The 24086-nt window shown below is 36.7% G+C and overlaps 1 protein-coding gene across 2 annotated transcripts; it reads left to right on the forward strand.

The window, feature by feature from the left end:
* ctdsp1 (CTD (carboxy-terminal domain, RNA polymerase II, polypeptide A) small phosphatase 1) lies at positions 1-23190 on the forward strand. 2 transcript variants are annotated; one of them, XM_042730469.1, is made up of 7 exons: positions 1-397; positions 10485-10639; positions 15965-16066; positions 18160-18216; positions 19870-19962; positions 20820-21005; positions 21180-23190. In XM_042730469.1, exons 1-7 carry the CDS (start codon positions 322-324, stop codon positions 21306-21308), a joined length of 798 nt encoding a protein of 265 aa, XP_042586403.1. In that variant the 5' UTR covers positions 1-321; the 3' UTR covers positions 21309-23190. The 2 variants fall into 2 exon arrangements, with proteins under 2 accessions (XP_042586403.1, XP_042586402.1); XM_042730468.1 differs by lacking the exons at positions 1-397; positions 10485-10639 and adding an exon at positions 10664-14468.
* Positions 23191-24086: the final 896 nt, after the last annotated feature.

A 24086-nucleotide genomic window follows, 5' to 3' on the forward strand; every position in this document is an offset into this window, starting at 1 on the left:
CGAGTTCCATGTTTGTATGTTGAAATTGAGAGCAGAGCCGAACTCCATGTTGAGAAAAGTTACCATCCAGCAACTGAACTTTTTATAATTATTTTTATTTAATTTTCTTTTTGTCGTCTAACTTATGAAAGCACAGAAATCACATTTAGCTTCTTATGGTGTCGCATTATGAATGTTCTTAAGCGGTAAAAGTCTTTTGGATTTTGGGGTCATTTGCAGGGAGGTTTTTTCTTTCTTTTTTTCAATTCAGTCGTAGCCAGCCGAAAGATTTTAATACGGAAACCCCTTTTAAGTTGCGATTTTACTGGCTTTACGGATCTCATGGACCACCCGTCCTCCTCGATCATCACGCAAGTGAGCAGGGATGAAGAAGCCAGTGCTCCTTTACGGGACAGAGGTGAGTTTGGAGAAAGTTTGGAGTCAGCACATGTCAAACTCTGATGAATGTTTGGTGAGCGGCGGCCGACTCATACAAAGTTTCGTTCCGTATAAAAGCCGCATTGACTCGACTTTATGGAAAACTCGAGTGTTCAGTCACACATTTCCGCACATCAAAACACTACAAAAACATGTGATTTCCACTTTCTGAGGGCTTGGGGATGAGGATCAAGTCCATTCATTATAAGAGCACAGTGCAGACCTATCACATACAGTTAACTTCATTTGCATGCTATAAACTCGAGTTTAATTAGAAAACAAACAAAAAAAGTATATTTTTCCCCTTATAAGTGAAGGCTTTGATGTAGAGGGGGCGTGTCCATGATGACACTCTTCACTGACGTTTGAGGGAAGACTGCTCTTGTTTACTTTGTAGTGTGTGCTGCTGTATACAGTACATCGTCTCTAACCTGTCATTTTATGCTTATGTGTGCACGTAACTCATAATGAATGACTTCTCAGGTGATTGGTTGTCATGAGACATGATTGCATTGTTTGGTGATAGCAGACTTCTAGCCTCCCTTGTCTTATCTCTGATTTACAGATTAAGTCTTTTTGCTGTGGTGTCAGTGCAAGAATGCACAAGAATGGTTCTTTTTGGTATAGTTTTGTAGTTTGCATTAATGTGGTAAAGATTCATTAAATGATCAGGGAAGCACTTGATAAATGGAAATGTTTTATTAGTTAAACACACCTGTTTATGCTTTACTGATGGTGTCTTTTACATTTTGCAATAATCATAAAGTCTTCAGAATTATGAAATGACTATATGGGAAGTGGTGGAATTATGTAAGTCTAACTTCAAGCATTTAGGACTTTAGATGACAAGTTTTTATGATCACTGCCTAAACTTTTGACTGGTAATATTATTGAAAGGTCATAGGTCATAATGTGACAGTAAGCAAGATTGGCCACGGTTTGCAGGTCAAAGATTAGAAGAAAAGTGATTCCGTAATCAATTATTTGACTTTTTTTCAGGAAAATATTATGGCTACGACAACTTTTTAGGGACACAAAGGTCTCTTGTAGCAATTTAAGTTTTTTTTTTTTTTTTTTTTTTTAAGATTTCCGATGTTCCAGAAAATGTTTGGATGAAACTGTACTGTATCAAAATATATTTTCATGTTTTCAACTCTTGGAAACATGACTTCCACATTGCTAATTATATTTGCTCAGTGAAGATATGTATATATAACCACACAAGCATGAAGTACATTTATAAAATATTTTCTTAATTTATCTTAATATATATATAAGAATGGTTTAGATTGGTCCCTCATTTATTTAAAATATTAATTTTGATTCCTTGTTATAATTCCTTATGCTATAAAATTACTTATAAATAGTTAGTAGGTAGTTTTGGTCTTGGGTATTATGCTAATATGCATGTTTAATACAGCTTTAATTTTTTTTTCTTACAATTAGTTCTGTTTAATTGTATTTATTTATTCATTTTCAGAGCAAAAAAATAATGACTATACTAGATTTTTACCATGATTTACAGAAGACGCCCAGTAAAATATCATTCACTCACACTGTAACAATACTTTAATATCCAAAAAAAAAAAAAAACATATCAGGCATATTAGAACAAGAATCATTAGATAGCATAAAAAGGTTCTATAAGGATCACAGTGCATTCCCCAAATATGAATTAATTGCCATTTTAAATCTTTAACAATCTTGGGTACCTATATTTTACCCATTTATCATCAAGAAATGTTAAAGCATTTAAAATATAGTAAAATTTAGCATCACATTTTCCTTTTTATATATATATATATATATATATATATATATATATATATATATATATATATATATATATATATATATATATATATATATATATATATATAAATACGTAATGGTCAGAATAAGTATGGTTTTTTATGTAAATTATGTTATGCTAAATGATGATGGAACAGTATTTAATTTTATTTTCACAAAAGTTATTTAAAACATTAACATGGATACTTTGCAACACTAATGAGGTAGTGCTGCTTTAGTTTAGCTGATATTTTACACCAACATTGTTACTTTAAGCTTTGTAGAGGTTAGCAGTTTTTATATTTTAAAAATATAAAGCTGATATGTTTCAGCAACGTTATAAATGCGTTTGAATGAACATAAGCATGCTTTCTAAATGATGACGACTACAGTGAGAGCCGGGGAGGATCTTCTACAGCTAAAGCCATAGCAGTCAGCCTCACTGCTTGTTTTTCCAACCGCTGTGTTTTTCTCCAGCGCTCCTTTTTCCCCTCTTGCGCACACAGAGATGGAGATGGTTTACAGGCCTGTGTTTTTGTTAGAGGTTTGATGAAAACCACTCCCTGCAGCAGGTTCAGTACAGTGCACAGACCCTTTCCGTCTGTCTTAGCATTTAATTTTTATACATTGGTTATTTGTGCTCAAATCCAAAAAAATCTCCTGTTGAAGAAGGAGATACACTGGAATATTTAGGAATTAGGAAGGTGTATTATAGTTAAAAAAGGGGCAAGTCTCTGTGACATGCCTAGAGAATGTTGCAGAACTAGGTAGTTACATCCCCGATTGCCCCATGACTGTAAAACGAAACAGATTGTTTTATAAGGCGAAGTATGACGTGGTTGAAAAGGAATTAAGGGCATGTACTGCCTTTACAGCCATGTCAAGTCAAGTCACCTTTATTTATATAGCGCTTTAAACAAAACAGGTTGTGTCAAAGCAACTGAACAACATTAATTAGGAAAACAGTGTGTCAATAATGCAAAATGACAGTTAAAGGCAATTCATCCTAGAATTCAGTGATGTCATCATGCAGCTCAGTTCAGTTTAAATAGTATCTGTGCAATCATTTGCAATCAAGTCAACGATATTGCTGTAAATGAAGTGTCCCCAACTAAGCAAGCCAGAGGCGACAGTGTCAAGGAACCAAAACTCCATCGGTGACAGAATGGAGAAAAAAACGTGGGAGAAACCAGACTCAGTCAGGGGGGCCAGTTCTCCTCTGACCAGACGAAACCAGCAGTTCAATTCCAGGCTGCAGCAAAGTCAGATTGTGCAGAGGACTCAACTGGTTCCTGTGGTCTTGTCCCGGTGGTCATGTGAGACAATTTCTTTACAGGGGATCTGTCTCTGGGGCTCTAGTTGTCCTGGTCTCCGCTGCCTTTCAGGGCTGTAGAGGTCCTTTCTAGGTTCTGATCCACCATCTGGGCTGGATACGTACTGGATCCGGGTGACTGCAGTGACCATCTGATCTGGATACAGACTGGATCTGGTGGCTACGGTGTCCTCAGAATAAGAGAGAAACAGACTAATATTAGCGTAGATGCCATTCTTCTAACAATGTAGCAAGTACATCAGGTGTTATGGGAAGTGTTCCCAGTTCCAGTTACCTAATTAATGCAACCTAAAAAGCCTTTAACAGATTTGGATATTAGAAGCGTATTAGTGTGTTATGTGTAAGCCAGGTTAAAGACATGGGTCTTTAATCTAGATTTAAACTGCAAGAGTGTGTCTTCCTCCCGTACAATGTTAGGTAGGTAGTTTAGGCGCTAAATAGGAAAAGGATCTGCCGTCTGCAGTTGACTTTGATATTCTAGGTATTATAAAATTGCCAGAGTTTTGAGAAAGCAGCGGACGTGGAGGACTATAATGTAACAAGATCTTATTCAAATACTGAGGTGCTAAACCATTTAGGGCTTTATAAGTAATAAGCAAGATTTTAAAATCTATACGATGTTTGATAGGGAGCCAGTGCAGTGTTGACAGGACCGGGCTAATATGATCATACTTCCTGGTTCTAGTAAGAACTCTAGCTGCTGCATTTGGACTAGCTGGAGTTCGTTTATTAAGCATGCAGAACAACCACCCAGTAAAGCATTACAGTAATCTAACCTTGAGGTTATAAACACATGGATTAACATTTCTGCATTTGACATTGAGAGCATAGGTCGTAATCTAGATATATTTTTGAGAAGCTGCAGTTAATGTACAAAAACTTTCCCTTGCGCTATGTTTTAATAATGTAATAACTGTAATACAATATTAAATTAAAATATAAATTATATATGCATTTAAATAATAATTTTAGAAGTTTTAAAAAGTATTAAAAGTATTAATATATATTTAAACCGGCTGTTACTATCATTTGTGATCATATTCATGGTTGATGTGAGAGTTTTGCCTGGGTTTTGGTTAGGCTTGCATGGGTCCCTCTTTTGGCCTGTCTGTTAAAAGTGCTGTCTCATGAATCATGGGAAGACTGAGTAGCATGAGGTGCATATGAGTCAAATGATGCTTCTGTGGTCTTCGAGGTGAGGGCTGTTCGTGAGATCTTTTTATACTTTCATTTGCAAACATGATTAGAACTGCATGATGGTTCTGAAAGGGCGATTTGCAAGTTAGACCACATCAAAGGAACTCAACTAGTTCTCTAGCACGTACTGTAAATGTGATAGAGCCTACCATTACATGTTTGAGTCCAGCAGTGGGAACTTGATGCTTACGAGGATTTCCTGGATTTTCTAGTCTTCAGTATGTACACTCTCGATTTAGCAGATAACATTACTGCATTCAGGATGTGTCGTAATGGTTGTGTTTACAATTTTAGCACTCATGTACCCCACTACAAAGTCATAATTACTAATAGGAAGCCCTGGATTTTTTTCAGCACACCTCAAACTCACAAGTCAGCCTTGAAGGATCATGGCAGACGCAAATTGGTGTTATATATAGTATGTTGTAATGGTGCATGTTTTTGACATTTCAGTTTATGTAAAGCTCAAGAGTAAGGATTTTTTTTTTGCCTTTATAGATTTTTACTTGCCAAAATGTTTACTTTTTACAAAACTTCTACAAAATCTGTGCTGGCTGGTCAGATAATTTTTGTATATTTATTATGTATATATAAATGCACACACATGCATGTATATTTTTAAGGAAAATTTTATATCTATACATAAAATATTTATATTTATGCATTACTATAAATTATATATAAATATAAATACACATGTAATTAAAAAAATAAACATGTATGATATGTTTATATTTTCATGGCATAAAAACACATGCACAAGATCAGCGAATGTATAACAGGGTAGCTGGCACACCAGGCCCTGGTCAACAGGGTCATTCATTCTTACTGTTAAGCCCTGGTTTGTATGTTTTTGTGTTGTTATTATAAAACACACAGATAAAGCTTGTTAGAAAAACTGCTCATTTAGCTGGTTTTTGAATTAATTTGATTTTGCAGGAAAAGTAAATTTTCCCATCTCTCTGTGGCAGCAGTATAATGCTAAAATGCGTAGAAAAAACATTAACTTTTTTGCATTTGGAAGATGCTTTAATCCAAAGAACTTTACATTGCATCAAGGCCTACTTTTAATCAGTTCGTGCATTCCCTGGGAATCAAACCCATGACCTTGGTGTTGCTAGTACCATTTTCTATTGCTCGGTGCACTTTTTTATTTATTGGCAATCATTCTTAAATAATTTTATAATAATAAAAGTAGAAGGCATAAACCTGTCAAACTTCACCTGGAATAAGTGCAAGTTATGCACCTTAGAATCCCTTAAACTCAGTGCATGAAGTCTTTTCCTGGATACTGGAGTTAGTGTCGCGTCTGGCCGTACAAACACCCAGGCTGCTTGCATAATTCAGTAATTGTCGTCTTAACAGCTTGGTCTTTGAGCTAAGGAACTTTTTAGTACTTGGGTTAATTTAGGTACGCTGATTAATGCACCAACATAGAAGATATGTCACTGGATGATGTTGTTTACTGAGGCTTAGCTTTTGGCGTGACCCTGTGAAAAGCGTGCCAAGACATTGTCCAGGACCATCGGATACATTTACGGCGGAGCACCTGTTCACCACGTTGTTATAGAACTGTATTTTTGGAAAGGCCAAGCTTCAAAGCCATGCCCTAGTCGTTTCTCCATGTTTGGGATTGACAGCGGCCAATGCTCCATTGACAAGTCTGCTTGTATATGCCAAATATTCCTAATATTTCAAAACCCTTTTTGTTATTTCCTGTCTTAGAAGGTGTTATGGCCTCAGCAAAGTGGGTCAGTGGATGTGGTTAGTAATCTGAATCCTTCCCTGACTGCACGACATTGTGGATTATCTCGGCATGGTGTTCCCAAGCCTTCGCCCTTTTTTTACCTGTTTTGTTTATACGTGAAATATAATCTGCCTGATGGAAGTCAGAGGCGGGACACAATGAAGGCTCAGTGTGGGCCTTCCATTGCCTTGCGGCGGCTCTTACTTCACTTCCTCACACTTCCTGTTCCTATTTTGGTTTGGCCGGGCACAGTGCAGCAGAGTTATGGGCCAGAGATATGGCTGCATTCCAGTGAGGGTGCGCGAGAGGGAGACCGGGAGGGAGAGTGAGTTCATTGGGGCCCCTGGAGGGATTCTCATGCTCTCTGAGTTTAATCCAAGCGGCGAGACTGTCATTTTACGATCTGCTCTATTTGTCTGGTTTCCTTTCTGGTACTGGCCACTTTGTCATTAGGCAGTGGTTGGACCCCTTTTAGTGGCTTCTGAATTCGTTGAATTTAATTCAAAACTTCAGTCACTGTAATATTACTTCCAAATACACAACAGTGAAATTACATATAAAAGAAAAAGAAAAATGTGTATTTTTTGTGATTGCAACTGATATATTATGGATGCATGCTATATGTAAACACATAGGCTATTACATAAATATACACAGTATCAGCAAGGATGCATTCTATTGAATTCAATTTATCAAACATGGCCGTAAAGACTTTTATATTATTACAAAAGATTCATATTTCAAATAAATGTTATTCTTTTAAACGTTCTATTTGTCAACAAATTCTAAAAAAAAGTAGCATGGTTTCCACAAAACCACAGCTTAAACTTTTTGATAATATTGAAAATATATAATGTTTCTTGATGCCAAATCGGCATGCTAGAATGATTTGTGAAGGACTGAAGACTGGAGTAACCATGAACAAAAAACAAAAAAAAACATCAAAGGCAGAGCATTGCGTTAGTAGCGCTCAGTGGCAGAGCAAAACGTAAATAGCGAAAAAATTTTAAGTCTCAATTCACAAAAAACACACATAAATGCAAAAAAAAAAAAATGTATAGCCTGAATGCATTGTAAGTCGCTTTGGATAAAAGCGTCTGCTAAATGCATAAATGTAAATGGGGAGCAGTTAAATTGTAATATTAATGTTTTTACTGTGTTTGGTGTTTATTTCAAAAACATAAAAGAAATCGTAAAGACCAGAAAAGTTGATTGTACATTTTTTTGATTTTTAACAAGATTTGTATTTGTCCAGTTTTTATAAAAGACTGTACCATGGGAATTTTCTAGAACTAGATTTATTTAATTTTTTTCTCAGCAAACACTTTAAATTACACATATAAAATACATTGCAGGAGTGAAGTAATATATATTATAGTGTATTTATTTGTTTGTTTATTTTCCAGTTTGGCACTTTTTAAATGTTTAGACTTTTTCCCATAACAAATGTTTGTATTCAAGAAAGAATTAATAATGTGTTATGGTATTATTGCAGTACCATGATAATTTGTACAAGGCATGATAATACTACGTTTTTTTTGTGTAGTACCATATAAAGAACATGATCCTTGAATATAGTTACAATACCACAATATGTACTTATGTTCACAAATATTTACCATAGCATGTGCCAAATTGTAATCCACGAATCATGTCACACAAAACTGGCTGCCCTTGTCCACCAAGGGGTGGCATGAAACAAGTTACGAGTTTGTAACGTGGGATCGCATATCACCATCGTAAAGTCAGTCGCTGAGTGTCCTCTGTCCGTCGGGATTGGAATAGCATTGGGACCCTCGTTAAAAGAGACCCAGATAAGCCACCCTTAAGTATGTGGACAGAAACTGAACTGGGTGGGGTCACAAAGTTGTAGCCTAATTATCAGCTCTGGAGAGTTGAAGTGTATTTAGACCTCAGGCTCATTACAGAACGCCAAGGAGTCAAGTTTTCCTTATAATTGTCTGTCTCTGCTAGCTAGTCTCTTTTTGATCTTTTTCTGTTTACAAGTTCAGGTTTGTTGCTCCAAGCTAATAGCTTACAGCTTTTCGGTCTTTCATCATAGTGTCCATCAAGGTATCATATGTACAGCAAGAGATAAACATATGGTTGAGCCATTCTCTCCTGTCCCCACGCCGGGAACACAACAAAGTTTTGTTTTGTGATTCCGTTCTATATTTGTGTAGAATGCCATCACTAACCACTGTCAACAGCTGCCCGCGGGTGCTATTTAAAGCCCTCTGATGTGTAATATCAGAGGAGTTGGTGTGAAGTGATGGATGTGGTTTCTTCACAGTTCCCTTCACCTGCCCTTTTCCTCACATTTGTAAACCTGCCACTCTCGTGTCCTGTGCCGGGATGCAGGTGTGATCGCTTAGCGATGTTTCACTATTATGACCTCAGATTCTCTGGATATTTATTTACAGAGTGTCACATGCACGGTTGGCGTGTGTGTGGTATCGTTGACAAGTCAATGTACATTTTATGTTTGAAGGTCAAGAGAGACATGTTTTATACCCCGATGATGGGCATATAGGTTAACTTTGGTTTTAAGGGCAACTTTTATGTTGTAGGACATGTCAGAATGAAGACAAATCTGATAGGCTAATCTAAATTTAAAACAGAAACTCAACCTTTCTGATCACATTCTTTTACCGTCAATCCCAATAATAAGACGCTCAGAGTAACTCAATGAATGGACTGTATGAACTTTAAGTTAGAATTTGGTATGGTATGCTAATCTTCCCTGTTGACAGCTGCCTCGGCCGTCTTGGCTGCAGCCTAATTTGTCAAAGATTTTGTCTTGCAAAGTCCAGCTTTCGTCGCTGTTGTTCATGGCTGTGCTGCTGCCCCGAGCTTAACATAGATCCATAATCACATGGATTTCCTGTAATGTGTCACTATTCACGAATACTATGTCTCCATCTGCTGTATTTGGTGACAAATATCTTGCTTATTAGCAAAGAGTAGGCATGAGGAGTTTGAATAATTTTATATACGAGTATTCTAACACTGATTTTCAAACTATTTGATGCCAAGAACCCCCAAATATGATGATAATGATAACCTTTGCAAAACAATTCCCTTAAAATATAGGCCTAGAGGTGGTTGTATATTTTCATTTATGAAGGCCCATTTATATTGTTTTATTATTAAAGACCTGCAAAAAGAAATAATTTGCTTTTATATTCTTACTGTATTAAAGCCAAATTAAAATCTTAAAATATTTCCTGGGAAATATTGACTTATTATTTAAAAAATATTTTCTTCTACTACTTTATAGTTAACTTTAGAGTTAATAGTATTCTATATTTATTGTATTTTATTTTTTAGTAAAAACCTTTTTTTTCTTAAATTTACTTTTTTGGGACACAGTCGTGTTGCAACCATCTGTGAAAACAAATTTGGCTGTTGAAAATTTCAAATTAAGCGATTACTTTAGGAACAATCAATCTGAGCTATTTAAGTAGTGTTTTTAGTTAGTTTGAGGGCATGGCATAATTTTTCTGCACTGTGCTAGACTCAAAAGCATTGTTGTTCAGTGTCATACAGTGTGTTGAAGCTCAGATTATGGAGTAAGTTTTGGGAAGCTCATGGGTGTGACGCATGTGTTTCCAATTAATAAAACTTCCACTCCACCCTTTCAGAAATCCATAGATACAGTTAAAACACCAGTTATGCTAAGGCTTTCAGTGAAAGATTTTACAACAATGTAAGAAGCCTGCTTGTCTTAATCAGTATCTCAAAATGTGACTTAGACGTGCTTTGGATTTAGGGTACCCTTAATTTAGGGTACAGTCTGTAATTACAAAAACTTTTTTTATTTTGATGTTTACATTGAAGACTAGTCATTACCGGTCATTTTTATGTGCGTACAAGTACAGCTATCTCATAACGAGCATAAGCTGTCGGAACTAGTTGAGTGTATCATGTATGCAAAGATATATGACAGTGAACAGCAGGGTAGCTGTTGGTGTGATATGATTTCTTCTCGTTTCCCAGGTACCCCTCCACATGCTGCATCCTCATCGAAGAAACCCCGCAGTCGTGGCATTTTCCACAGTCTCTTCTGCTGCCTTTGTCATGACGAAACGGATCACGTGCCCGTCAATAACAACGCCCCGCTGCTGGTGGAAGAGAATGGAACCATCTCAAAAGTAAGAGTTATTTCAGTTTTGGTAACTTCTTATTTTGATGTCCTGCTCTAACCTCTCTAGAGTTTTCTGAATACTGGCCAGCTCGTGGTTAACACGGCTGAGAGCCACATGATCAACTGTGATAGTGAGGAAACCAAAACCTCAAGTTAGCTTTTGCGCAATCCCTTTCCTGTTTACGAGTTGTGACAGTTGAATATAACCATGATGAGAATTAATCTCATTTGTGCTCATGTAGAGACCCTAAATTACTCTAAATCAATGTTTTAAATTTATTTAGCAAAAAGTAAAGCTATCGGTTCTTATGATTCCCAACTAATTGAAAGCCGATATAAAGGTATCTCAAAAATCTTGCCACTCATAATTCCATTGAACTAATTATTCAGGGAAAAAAAAGCATGGCTGTGAACAACTACGAGCAGATCGGGTGTCAAGACGCTGTAGGTGTCGGATTCAGATTTATGCCTTACTTCAGCTTTTTATAGTGATTTGATACACTAGGAGTTATTTGTCACATCTCTGAAGCACCAAAATAAATCGGTAGGTGTCCTGAAGGCGGGCTGAGTGCAGGGTTCAGTGGAGTCTCAACCCCTCTGTCATGTCATCGTGCACATTGCTGCTGGTGTCTCAGGCAGGCTGTGGGCTCAACGAATCCCTTCAGCCTTGCAAGCCTTCTCTGCAAATGCAGATCTCTGAACCTATGGGAGAATGTTTGGAGTGTTTCCCTTCTTCTGACCTTTGCCAGTGTTTTGGAGAACGGATGTCTTTTGTCGAAAGCAACTTTACTAAATACTTGGAATCCTCTGCCTTTTTTAAAAGCGAGCCCTCAGAAGTAAACATGCCCGCTGAACTGTGCTTTGGCCATTCTGAGGTCTCTGGACAAGGGGATCCTAAAAAGGAAAACCAGTCTTTGGAACGTGCTGCAGAGCAAGAAGCACTTATTGAATCCACTGCACACCAAAACGCCATTGAGGTGAACGAAGCCGATGGAATTTGCATTGAAAATGGTCAAATCAATGGTGAATTTTCAGATCAGTCTTGTTCATCTGGATACAGCTCTTTGTTTGACAGCTGCTCTGAGCATGGTGAGTGTTTTGAAATAAGCAGTTCTTCAGTTGACTTGGTTGAAATAAGCCAGAATGATGAACTTGGCATTACATTTGAGCCAAGTGATCAAAGTGAGATTTCTGAACATGATGCTGAACAGTTAACTTTATCCGAGATGAGCCTAGATGATTGTGAGTCTTTTCAACGAGATGATGCAGAACAGATAATTTTATCTGAGATGAGCCTAGATGATTGTGAGTCTTTTCAACGAGATGATGCAGAACAGATCATTTTATCTGAGATGAGACTAGGTAATTGTGACTCTTTTGAACAAGAAGATGCAGTATGGTTAAACTCATCAGAGATGAGCTCAGACCTTTGTGAGTTTATTCCACAAGATGATGCCGAATCGGTAACTTCATCTGAGTTTAGCCCAGACTGTTTTCAAGAAGATAATGCAGAAGTAATTTCATCCAAGTTGAGCCTAGATGATTGTGAATCTTTAACACAAAGTGATGCAGAACAAGCAACTGAGGGAGATCTTTGTGATTCTATTCTACAAGCTGATGTTGAGTCCTCACAATTAGGTCCTTCAGATCATGAAACGCTTTCTGAATGCGATGTAGAATATCAGGACCTGCACAGCGAGTGTGAAAACAGCAGTGCTGAAGACAGCTTATCTGATCAAAACAGTGCAGTTGAACTAGATTCTGAAGTCTGCGAGACATCTAAACAGTCTGAGCATAACAATCAAAACAAGCTTGATGACTACCATGCCACACATTTTGAATCCCCTGAACTGTGTCAGGACTCTAAAGAAAGTAAGCCATCTGACCACTGTGTGTCCCTTGAGCACACACAGCTTACTGGGCAAATGGACACCACTGATGACAGCCTAGATGATTGCACTTGTTCGATGGAGAACTTTGATTGTAGTCGGACCTTTGACTCCCCAACTGAAGGGCATCAAGACTGTAACCGGCGATCTGAGCACAGCGAATCCTCTGTATGTTTTAAGGTTTTAGAACAATGCACAAGCTGTGGAACGTACTTTGAGAAATGTGATGTCCGTGAACAATGCACTCCCTCTGTGCCCACTGACCTTTCTGAGGGCCCACATCAAAGCAGACTTGCAGAAAAATGCCCAGAGTCTTCAAGAACACACAGCTCTGTCTTTCACAATCCTGAAATAACCAAAGAAAATTTGCCTAATCATAGCAGTAAAACTGAAATTAGGAAACCATCTCAGTCTGATGCCATGTTTTCTGGATCAATGGAAACCTTTGAGGCTCGGTGGCTTTCTCAATTTCTTACTGATCTTTTGAGGCATAATAAGGAGATTTCAAGTCCTGCTGCTGAAATCAGTGAGTCAAATGGAGACACAGAAATCCCTGAAGTTGAAGCTTTTGACAACTATAGGAAGCTCTGTAAAAAGTGTGACGACTTGGAGAATGGGAAATGTTGTAATGATGAAAACCTTCAATCTTTTCAACTTGCTGATGATGATGAGGAGGTAAAGTTTGAACACCACTCGAATGTGGACATCTCCCTGAATGCATTGACCACAGTGGCAGGTTCTTCAGATGAATCGAGCGAGGAGGAGTATGGCGACTGCATGGATGGTAAAAGTCAAGAAAGCTGTGAAACTGAATCATTCAAAAGTTTTGTTGAGTCTGAATCATTCGAAATCTTCTCAGATCAACCATGTGATAAGGAAAACCGTCTTGAAGACGATGATGAGTCCTTGATTCAAATTCTACAGCCAGATGAATACCCTGATGAAGGTAACGATGAGAATTTTGGTTTAGATGCTTGTGAAGAAGAATGTGAGATTGATTCTGAGCAACAAGTGACAGGAAAGAAAAGCAGTAAAACATATGCTGAAGCTGTAGCTGTTGGACTCCCAGTTAAATGTGCCAAACCAGATGAGGTCCATGAAACTGAAGATTATGGGCCTGGTTTTATGGATGAATGCTTCTCCTCGTATTCTGAGAGCAAGGATGATGAACTTTGCTACAGAAATGGAGAGGTCGCTGAACCCCTTGTTGATATGCAAGTGTCCTGTGTTGCAGCTATTGATGGTTGTGGACTTGAAGTCGTCGACAGTGTATCTGGAGATTCCACAGAATTGTGTGCTGTGAAGGACACATTTCAAGGACCTGATACTTTGGAATCACGTGTTGAAGGAAGTGAGGTCAGTCAGGATTTAACTGAAAATGACAGTTCTGAGAACGCAGAAAACGTACAAGATCTCAGTTCTGTGGTTGAAATCGATGCAAACGAGGAGACACACTCTGACTTTGATGAAACTGAGGGGGCTCATGGTCCTTGTTGTGGAGAGATTGAAACTACTGAAGATGAAGAAACAACCCTGTGTGACTTTGAGGATGTTGTGGTATGTTCTGATGAACTTGACGAAGGTAAAGAAACCCCAACTGCTGATCAACTGATCTCTTGTGCCTTTGAGGAGCAGTCAAAAACAGAGACTGGCACTATTTGGGTATCAGATGGTCAGCAAGAGGCCAATACCGAGCCAAAAGACACCTCTGGGCTCATTCATCCTTCTGGAACAGATGGCCTGTCTGAGAAGGACCAGAAAAATGAAAAATTAGAGGAACTTATACATCAAGTTGCAAGAAGTGAAGCATCTGAACAAGACACATTATTTAAGTCTGACCAAAAAAACAGTGAACAGAATCATTCTTACGAGGAGAGTGATGTATCTGAAGATGAAGAGTACCCAGAGGACTGTGATTGTGAATTCTGTCTTCCACCCATAGATCAGGTACCTTTTTCTTGGGGGAGACACTTGCTAATTTATTTCAGCATGTTTTGAAAAGTCTATGCATGAATTTGGTAGTTCAATGTGAGAATGTTTTACTTGTAAAAGAATGCATTCAGTCTGTTTTGAGTTGCCAGACATTCCTTCCATCTTGGTTTTTGCTTCACATTTGAATGAGTATAAAGTCAGTAGCAACAGAACTAAAATAAGACGCCATGCTGGATTCTGATTCCCTGTCATATGTTCAGTTATTTAAATCAGAGTCATCTGTAGACTCTCCGACTTGGTAATGAATCCGGAAGAGCCTGCAGGTCTTGAGATACTCATTCTGTAAATGTAGGACAGAGTCAGTTTCAGACTGTGTGTGCACTGTGTACTTTTTGATGAAGAATTGGTTGGGCAGCAGCTTTGCAATCCCATCCCAGCTCTAGTCAGTCACTTGATCTTCCTCTGCTTATGGAATGCTAGTGCTAAAAGAGCTACCTTATGCCCCCTTATGGATACTAATATCTATAACTAATACATCCTTTTTGGGTTAGGCTGCCTTACAAAAGATTTAGCATAGTGTATTTGCATAATGTTAATTGTGAACTACTGTGCAAAAGTCAGTCAGTGAATTATTATTATTATTATTATTTTTTTTTCTTTTTAAAGAAATTAATATTTTTTTTCCAGCAAGGACAAAAATAACAGTAAAGACTTAAACTGTTAGAAAATATTTGGTTTTAGTCAGTACCAAATTTGGTTTCAGCACAACTGTTTTCAACACTGATAATAATAAGAAATGTTTCTTGAGCACCAAATGAGCACATTAGAATGATTTTTGAAGCATTGTGTGACACTGAAGACTGGACTAATGATGCTGAAAATTCCGCTTCGCCCTAACATGAATTAATTGCATTTTAAAAAGAACAGTTATTTTAAATTTGTAATAATATTTCACAATATTGTTGTATTTTGGTCAAATAACTGCAACATTGGTGAGCAAGAGATTTCTTTAAAAAATTTATACTGACCCCAAACTTTTGAACTGTAGTGTACATGCTGTATTATAGTTTTACTTTTTATAATATATTTTTGACACGCCATGCATGCTTAGTGTTTTGCATTTTTCCAAGTGACTTTATAGCTCTAAATAATATGAAGCAACCCTGTCCACCAATAAATATTTAGGCAAAGGTATAGAATATCAAATAAAATCTTTAGCAGCTGACACATTTTACTGTCCATCATACAGTACATACAGTACACCAGCACACCCTACATATATTACTCATAAAACTAAATATCTTCTCTACTAACAGACTAGAGATACACAATATAAGATACAAAACATCATAAATTGTTTTGTATAGCTGACATGCAATTCCAGTCTTTATTTGTATGCTAATGTCTGTGAAATAAGAGCCTATACTGTATTTTTTACTATAAAATAGCTTCTTGTTGTAAATGCCAACTTCGCTACTTATTTACCAGCGTCCTTGAAATGTTTATTACAGGTCCCAGCCAAACCACTTCTTCCACAGATAAAGTCTAAAGATGTAGGGAAGATCTGTGTAGTCATTGATCTGGATGAAACACTAGTCCACAGTTCATTCAAGGTAAGTCAATGTGTTGAGTCCTCTTTTTCCATCACTTTATAGCTCGCAGACGGTGTGAATTAACTGTATGTCACATCTGCTGTTGGCAGCCCAGCTAATCATCTCATGGATATGGGATACACTTGACTCAAATGTTATAGATAGATATTTAACACCATTGCATGCATTCATATCACAGACTTTAAAGCTGAAGCGTGTCATTTATCTGATGTTCTCCTGTTCGGGCTTGAAGGGACGGTTCACCTAAAAAGGAAATTTGTCATCATTTACTCACTAACCAAACGTCATGTTGTTCCAAACCTGTAAGACTTGCTTTTTTCTTCAGTACTCAAAATAAATATATTTTAGTGTTTCTTGTCTGTACAGTGATAGTTAGTTTGGTCCAGTGTTGTTTTGGACACCACCGACTTTGATTATATGGACAACAGCAGTTCAAAATATAACTGCAGAAGAAAGCAAGTCTTACAGGTTCAACAAAAAAAGAGCGTAATGATGTCAGAAATTCCAAGTATAAGTAAGTTGGTTTCCCTGAAAAATGTAAAAACTGTGGCTCTGCGATGCTATCAGAACACTGCTTTGTTTGTTTGAGCAGTCTAACCAGCAGCATAAACTCAACCAATGGCGTTAGTTTAAAAATCAGAATTTCTGTTTGTCCAACCAATCACAGCTGGTGGGAGGGAACATGTTTGAGTCTATACAGTATATTAATTATACATTATATAATTGAAATATGAATCGGTGACAGTAGTGGTGCAGAATGCTCCAATGAACATTTTTGCTGTTTTAGATTCTTATTTTTAAGTGACTTCTACTGTAAACAGTCGCCTTTTATACAAACAGATAGGAAGCACACTTCGGTTAAATCTGTTCTCGCATGTTAATATAGACATGTTTTTGCAGGCATAATGCAACAGTTTGAACCAATTTAATGTTCTTATGCAGTGTAATAATGTAAATAATGTCTGCATTGTAAGAGAACATTTGCAATGTGTCACAATGTTTAACAACTAGTTTTAGATACCAGACACAAGTTATTTTCCAGTCTTCAGAGTTAGCAGGGATTGTGCCTGTGTAAATACAAGTAAGCTTATTTGAGCCGGAGGAAAGCATCAAATTGTCTCGAGAAAGTACAGTATGCTACTTTTAGTGCAATGATTCTGTCTAATGGCGTCTTTACTGTTTGTTTTTACACGCATGCATGCACTTTTCCGGAGAGATGCGGCATTCCTTGATTTGACTCTTTATGGAAGAATTTTCTTCCGCTGCATGACATCATTAATGTGTTATGTGCACAATTTGGGAAAGCCAGGAAGAAAAGGAATGTTTTCCTCCTGGGAGTCTCATCAGAAAGTCAACTTGAAGTATATTGAGTGTATTAAATATAAGCTGTTTGTTTAAAAATAGTTTATCCAAAAATTGTCATTATTTAATTTATCAATCTATCATTTAACCCCCATGTTTCAAATCTGCATGTTGTTTTATTCTTCTTTCTGTGGAACACAAAAGGAGAATATTTTGAAGAGTCTTTGTGGAGCTTTGTACTTTGCAACAGTTCATAGAATATGGTTTTAGTAGACTGAGAATACTGCAAAGTCTTGGCAACATTTATGTTTTTTTTTTTAAGCTTACCAGCTATGGTCATTATAAACTGCTAAGTAAAGATTTGTAAAAATCTTCATTCGCGTGCCAATGAAAATGAACAGTATGCTTTGGAATGACTTGAGAGCGAATAAATAATGACGGCTTTCATATATGGGGTGAACAAGTGTGATCTTTTAGCACAAGACAGCATAATGTTACTTCATGCCACATTTGTGAATGTAGGTCACACTGTCCTGACATCTCTATAACACATAAACGTAATTATCTCAACATTTGAGATTGAGTTTCTAGACCTATCTAAAGAGCACTCTCAGGGTCTGTAGCAATGGTCTAAATAATGACTGGAGCCTGTTGGGTGTTTACACATCATGTTCAATAACATTTTGTCAGCCATTGATCCAGTCACCTGCAATATAGATGTAACTTATTTTCTTCTGCCTAAAACAGTTCAATCAGTTTTATTGTGTGTGTTTTTTTTTTTTTCTTCCTAGCCGGTAAATAATGCTGACTTTATCATTCCAGTGGAAATTGATGGGACAGTACATCAGGTGAGCATAACCTGTTCTCATACAAGGGTGTTCATAAATAACTTATGAGTTGAAAATCAGGCTATGTATCAATTGGGGAAAAAAAGATCAAGATTATAACTGCTGTTTCAATAATGAAAGTTGCCAATTTTAATGCCAATATCCTCGAAATGTGATGACACCCTGAAGAACCTGCTTCCTAAAATATACATTTTCATAAATAAAAAGTGTGTGTGTGTGTGTATATATATGTATATATATATGTATATATATATGTATATATATATATATATATATATATATGTATATATATATATATGTATATATGTGTGTGTGTAACAAAAATATATATACAGAATGCAGTCTTATATTCTGACTGTACTGGAGAAAAATAAATTTTTTCTACCCACTTTGAGAGGTAATGTTAGATGCATAAACCTGGAAATAAGCATTTCTTCATATTTGTTTGGTGCTTTCCATCAAATATAGTTTGAGAGCAGTTTTACAGATAACGTCCATTCCTAAAAATACGTTTTGTATTTTTATTTTTATTTTTTCTACGGACCCCCTAAACCCCTTTTGCTGACTCCTTGGTGTTCACAGACTCCAGGTTGAAATCCTTTGATTACAGTGTTCAATCAAAATAATGTATTTACATGTTTTGGCAATGGATGGGAATTGTAGCCAATCATAGCCCATTATATGCATGACTGCAGTGGTGACTTATAAGGTTTTAAATAAGTCTGTAGGCCTGTCGTTGCTCATCCTAATTAGATGAACGTATTATGTTTCACTTCTGTTCTTAGTGTGTGAAACTGATAATCTGCACTGACCGTTTTGTTGATTATAATGTGAGTGATTTTCCTGTTACTTGCTTCCTTTGTAAAAAACAAAAAACAGTGTGCTGTTGTCCCAGACAGAAGTATTTATTTGAATGCAATTTCTGTTCATTAGAATGAACAGTTGTGATTGCATTATCAAAAAATAATTGATATAGTTAAGCTTCATTAATCACACAGTCCAAACTAACCTGTGACCTCTATTATTTGTCTGTCTGCTGTTGCGCAGTGTTGAACAGTTGTATTGCCGCTTAACTCGGTTGTGCTACCTGACATCTCCGCTGATGGGTCAGAGCAGCAGGTGGCTATTTCTGGGTCCTGACGAAATGGAGAAACCCAGACTGGCTTCTGAGAAGTCACTGGCCATCAATCTCTCCTCAGAGCGCGTCTCTTGCTCTCTTGGGCTATGACAGTATGGTGCCTTGGCCCTTTAAAGGCCAACCCCAGTTACACCACGGGACTGAAGACGTCTGACAGACAAGGCTTTTGCCTGTTTCAAGTAATCCAGGATAGGCTTGTGATGTCCGGAAAGCCTATTCGGGATGACTTGGTTCAGGAATGAGACCACCAGCTTCATAAACGAGCCTGGCTGACCTAGTTGTTAGAGTAAAACAACCCGTTTTATTGCGTCTCTTAAAACAGGGTTTATCATTCTACGATCGTATAAAAATTGTTATATGAAGCATCATATGAAGATGCAGGCTAATATAAATCTTATTTATTTAGTAATGTGTCTTCATGACTGTGACCTGATTTAGCACTGGTTTTAACGCTTCAGATAGTAGCTGAATTGAATCCTTTGCAGGAATGACTCATATTTGAACTGTCTCTGTAGGTGTATGTGTTGAAGAGACCTCATGTTGACGAGTTCCTCAAACGGATGGGGGAACTGTTCGAGTGCGTGTTATTCACTGCAAGCTTAGCCAAGGTAAGAAATGCAAATGGGTTTTTGCACTATGCAAGGTATTCAGTATTAAGTTTGTTAATGAATAGGATTTAACAGCACTTACAGTATGTATCAGTTTATAGATGTTACAGGGTTTCCACATCTGTGGAAAAGATTTATTTTAAAATAGACTCTTGCAGACCTGTAACAAAAATACAGCTTAATACATTTATTTGATCTGTTTTCATAAATATTGTTTTCATCTTTTTTGTAAATCGTTTTTCTTTTTTTTTTTTTTAATTGTTTTGCGATTTATTTTTTAAAATATATTTCTTAATATACCTTTAGAAATTAATAATTTTATTTAGCAAGAATGCTTTAAATTGATCAGAAGTTAAGACAATGTTGCAAAAGATTTCTATTTCAGATAAAAGCTGTCTTCTGAACTTTCTATTCATCAAAGAAACCTGAAAAAATTCTACTCGGCTGTTTTCAGCATCAATAATCATATTAGAATGATTTCTGAATGATCATGTGACTGGAGTAATGATGCTAAAAATTCCATTTTGAAACCACAGGAATAAATGACATTTTAAAATGTATTCAAATAGAAAACAGTTATTTTTTTAAATAGTACAAATATTTCAAAATCGTACTGTTTTTGCTATATTTTGGATCAAATAAATGCAGGCTTGGTGAGCAGAAAAGACTTCTTTAAACACTTTTGACTGGTAGTGTAAATATTTCTTGTCATCACAAATGACTTAAAAAATAAAAATCTTAGAATCACACTATATTTTAGAGAGGTGTTTCCATGTTTTGTTCTTGATACTGGCACTTTTTTGCCCCTCTGTCTAACCGTGTCCGTCACATTACCTGTTTCTATTCTGTTTTTCTAGTATGCTGATCCAGTCTCGGATCTGCTGGACAAATGGGGAGCTTTCCGAAGCCGTCTTTTCCGGGAATCTTGTGTGTTCCACCGTGGAAATTATGTCAAGGACCTAAGCCGTCTAGGCAGGGATCTCAACAAAGTCATCATTGTGGACAACTCGCCAGCCTCCTACGTCTTCCACCCGGACAATGCTGTACGTTACTGCCCTCCTTTCTTCTTTTGCACATATAACTGCCTCGGGTCTCATGATATATTATGCACAGTCCTTAGCTTGCTAAACCTTTTGAGAATTTATTTGTCAATTGTTTGTCGCTTTGTCCCACTACTCGTATCATTTTGAACAGAAACTCTTCTCTGTCATTTTTAGGTACCTGTAGCCTCCTGGTTTGATGACATGTCTGACACAGAGCTGCTGGATCTCATCCCTTTCTTTGAGAGACTGAGTAAAGTGGATAATGTGTACACTGTGCTGAAGCAGCAGAGGACTACTAGCTAGCACGACACTAAAGGGCAGCTGTCACTATGGGGCCAGAGAGGCTGCTGGGCTCGGAGCACCACACTGCTTCCCCCTAACAGGACCAGCCACTAGCTCAGTCCTCATCACCTACCCAGAATTCCATTCACATGATGTTTGAAAAAGAAGTCAAATGACAGAACTGTGAAGGACTGCTTTAGCTATTACGTGCATAAAAGAAGAAGCTGATTGTTTTAACACTCAGTTGCGTGAATCTCAGGAAAGCGAGCAAGAGCATATTTCACCCTGAAGTCAAATAATAGAAATTATATTTTGCGCAAAGAAAATGAAAGAGATGCTTTTTTTGCCTTTGTGACATTATTTTGACAGCTAAGCACATTGCCTCGAAATGTTGCCATAACGCAAACTTATATTTACTGTAATGTGTAAAAAAAAAAAATATTATTTAAATTGTATTGTATTTATACATTATGGTTGTATTTGTCGGACTGCTTTTAATTTATGCTTGTTTATGCAAAAAATCATCGTTGTGAATAACAATGGAAGCTACAAAAAGAAAACAAAACAAGAGCATGTGTTATGGTAATAATGAGGGGCAAATTGTTTAATTGTCATAAAATTAATTTCACAATGAAAAAAAAAAAAGTCAAAGTACACTTTGTTTTCTTTATGCAAATATTTTGTATTTATTTTACTCTTAATTTTAGGGGGAAATGTGTCCTATGCAAGTGTTTGTGCGATTCACCCAAAAACGTGTTACTCCTTAGCAAGTCTCTCATTTTTTATGGTCAAGGGAAGCCCTGTTAAAATGAAAAAAGTTGATTGTCCTCTTTGGTTGGTTATTTGAGGATATGTTTTTTTTTTTTTTAGAAAATGACTTCCTCTTCTTTGGTTAATATCTTGAGTTAAACTTCCCTCATTCCCTGTGTCTGATGAGTTTACTTCGAGAACTCAAGTATGGGCAAAAACATAAATGGCAATCACATGGAATAATATGCTGTCTTTCCTTTCCTTTTTTTTTTTTTTATTTAATCTAGCCAGCTTTATTGGACTCTAAAACAAGCGTTTATTATCCCTTTATTTTTCCAAAAATCATGTTTTTTTTTTCCTTTTCCTCCTCCAGTTTCTTAATCAGATAAGAAAGACTCTTGATGCAATCAGCCAGCACTTGAAATTCAAGTTTCACAAAGCAACAGATGTAAGAAAGGGTAATTGGTCTGACAGTTGTTGTGTCCCACGGCCAGTTTTCACTCCGAAGGTAAAGCTAATGCACCTTCTGAATCATATACAGTATGCTTTATTTTGTCTAATGCGAGGTCATTCACCATGGCCTTAAAATTACAGTAGCAAAAATTTGTCAGACGATATCAAAGTGGTCTTATTTACGAAATCAGTTTGTCTGATGCTGTATAGTTTTTAAATTCATAACAGTATGCCATTTGTGTGTTTATATTAATCAAAACGAGTAAAGAATACTGGAATCAAATCTTGATTATGTTCGACTTGTAATGCCTTAACTCTCCATTAGATCACTAAGCTGTCAGATGGTTCATTGAGAAAGTGATTTTGGCATTGGCGTAAGCATGCCGTACTGTGGACTGGGGAGCCCATGTTAATGTGCAAGGCCTATCTTGCTCAGCACTATCTGAGTTGATTGTTTTGCAAGTGCCAATATTGATGTTTCGAGACATAACGGTGATGTTCATGTGTCCGGGAGAGAGTGGAAAGATGATGTTATGGTTTTTAATACTGGTGTTTTGTCCATTTTTCAGTGTTTGACTGTTTAAATAGATTTGGTGATGGCGAAACATTTGCCATCTCTATATTTGTGATATTAATGAAAATAGTGCTGTGCCATGGAGAAAAAAAAAAGTTTTTGTTATTCATAAAAGTTTAAAGAGCAGATTGAGTGTTATTTGATTCTTAAAAAGCGCAACTGATTTTTCTCTTCTGTACTTGAATCGAGGCCTGTATTTTATTCTGGTATTATTTCCAGTAGTAGTGGATGTGCAGTTATGTGGTTTGTGTATACGTTATTTGGGTTGTCTTCTACAAAATGAGTTAACATAAATCACTATGAATGTCTTTAAAGGTATTTTTACCTTAAAAAAAAAAAACCTCAATGTCATTCATTCAAACGGTTACTTAAAATCCACTGTTTCTAAGAAATGATGAAACATCAATGAATTTGAGCCTAAATTGAATAGGTACGTGAGTACATAGAGTCTTTCAGAGTTTGAAACTGATGATGCATGAGAACGTGTCTGACTTGGTACATTCTCCGAGGTCTCACTATTCATCAATCTCAGCAGGACTTCTCACACTAGTCTGCTTGCGCAACAGAACCAACCCAGGCCCATGTTTTTCAGAGGTTATGTAATAGTCTTGGTAGTGCTTGTTTTGAATAATATGACGCCTTTTCAATATTCTCACAGATGCATGAGAGGGGCCACAAATGCATTTCTCTTAATGTGTAATTGTTGAATTAGAAACGTGTAATACTTCTTTGTCCTCCAGAACAAAAATGTGATTGTAGCTTTGTGAATTGTTTCACTTGTGTATTATCTGCAATGAGCAAGTAGTCAGGTTCCTCATAGCCTGTTTTAATATGCTCCACACCAAGTCTTTTCATAGGTACTTGGGCATTATTAAGAAAAACGAAGACTGGAATTAAAAACCTACTGCCTTAAAACTTAGGTTGCGCATGTTCTTAAATTTATTTGAACGCTTATGGCTCCCTCTAGCGTTACATAAAACTTTGTTTATTATTATTATTATTATTATTATTACTATTTATTT

This window comes from Cyprinus carpio, chromosome B9 (assembly GCF_018340385.1).
Source record: "Cyprinus carpio isolate SPL01 chromosome B9, ASM1834038v1, whole genome shotgun sequence".
NCBI classification, from domain to species: Eukaryota; Metazoa; Chordata; class Actinopteri; order Cypriniformes; family Cyprinidae; genus Cyprinus; species Cyprinus carpio.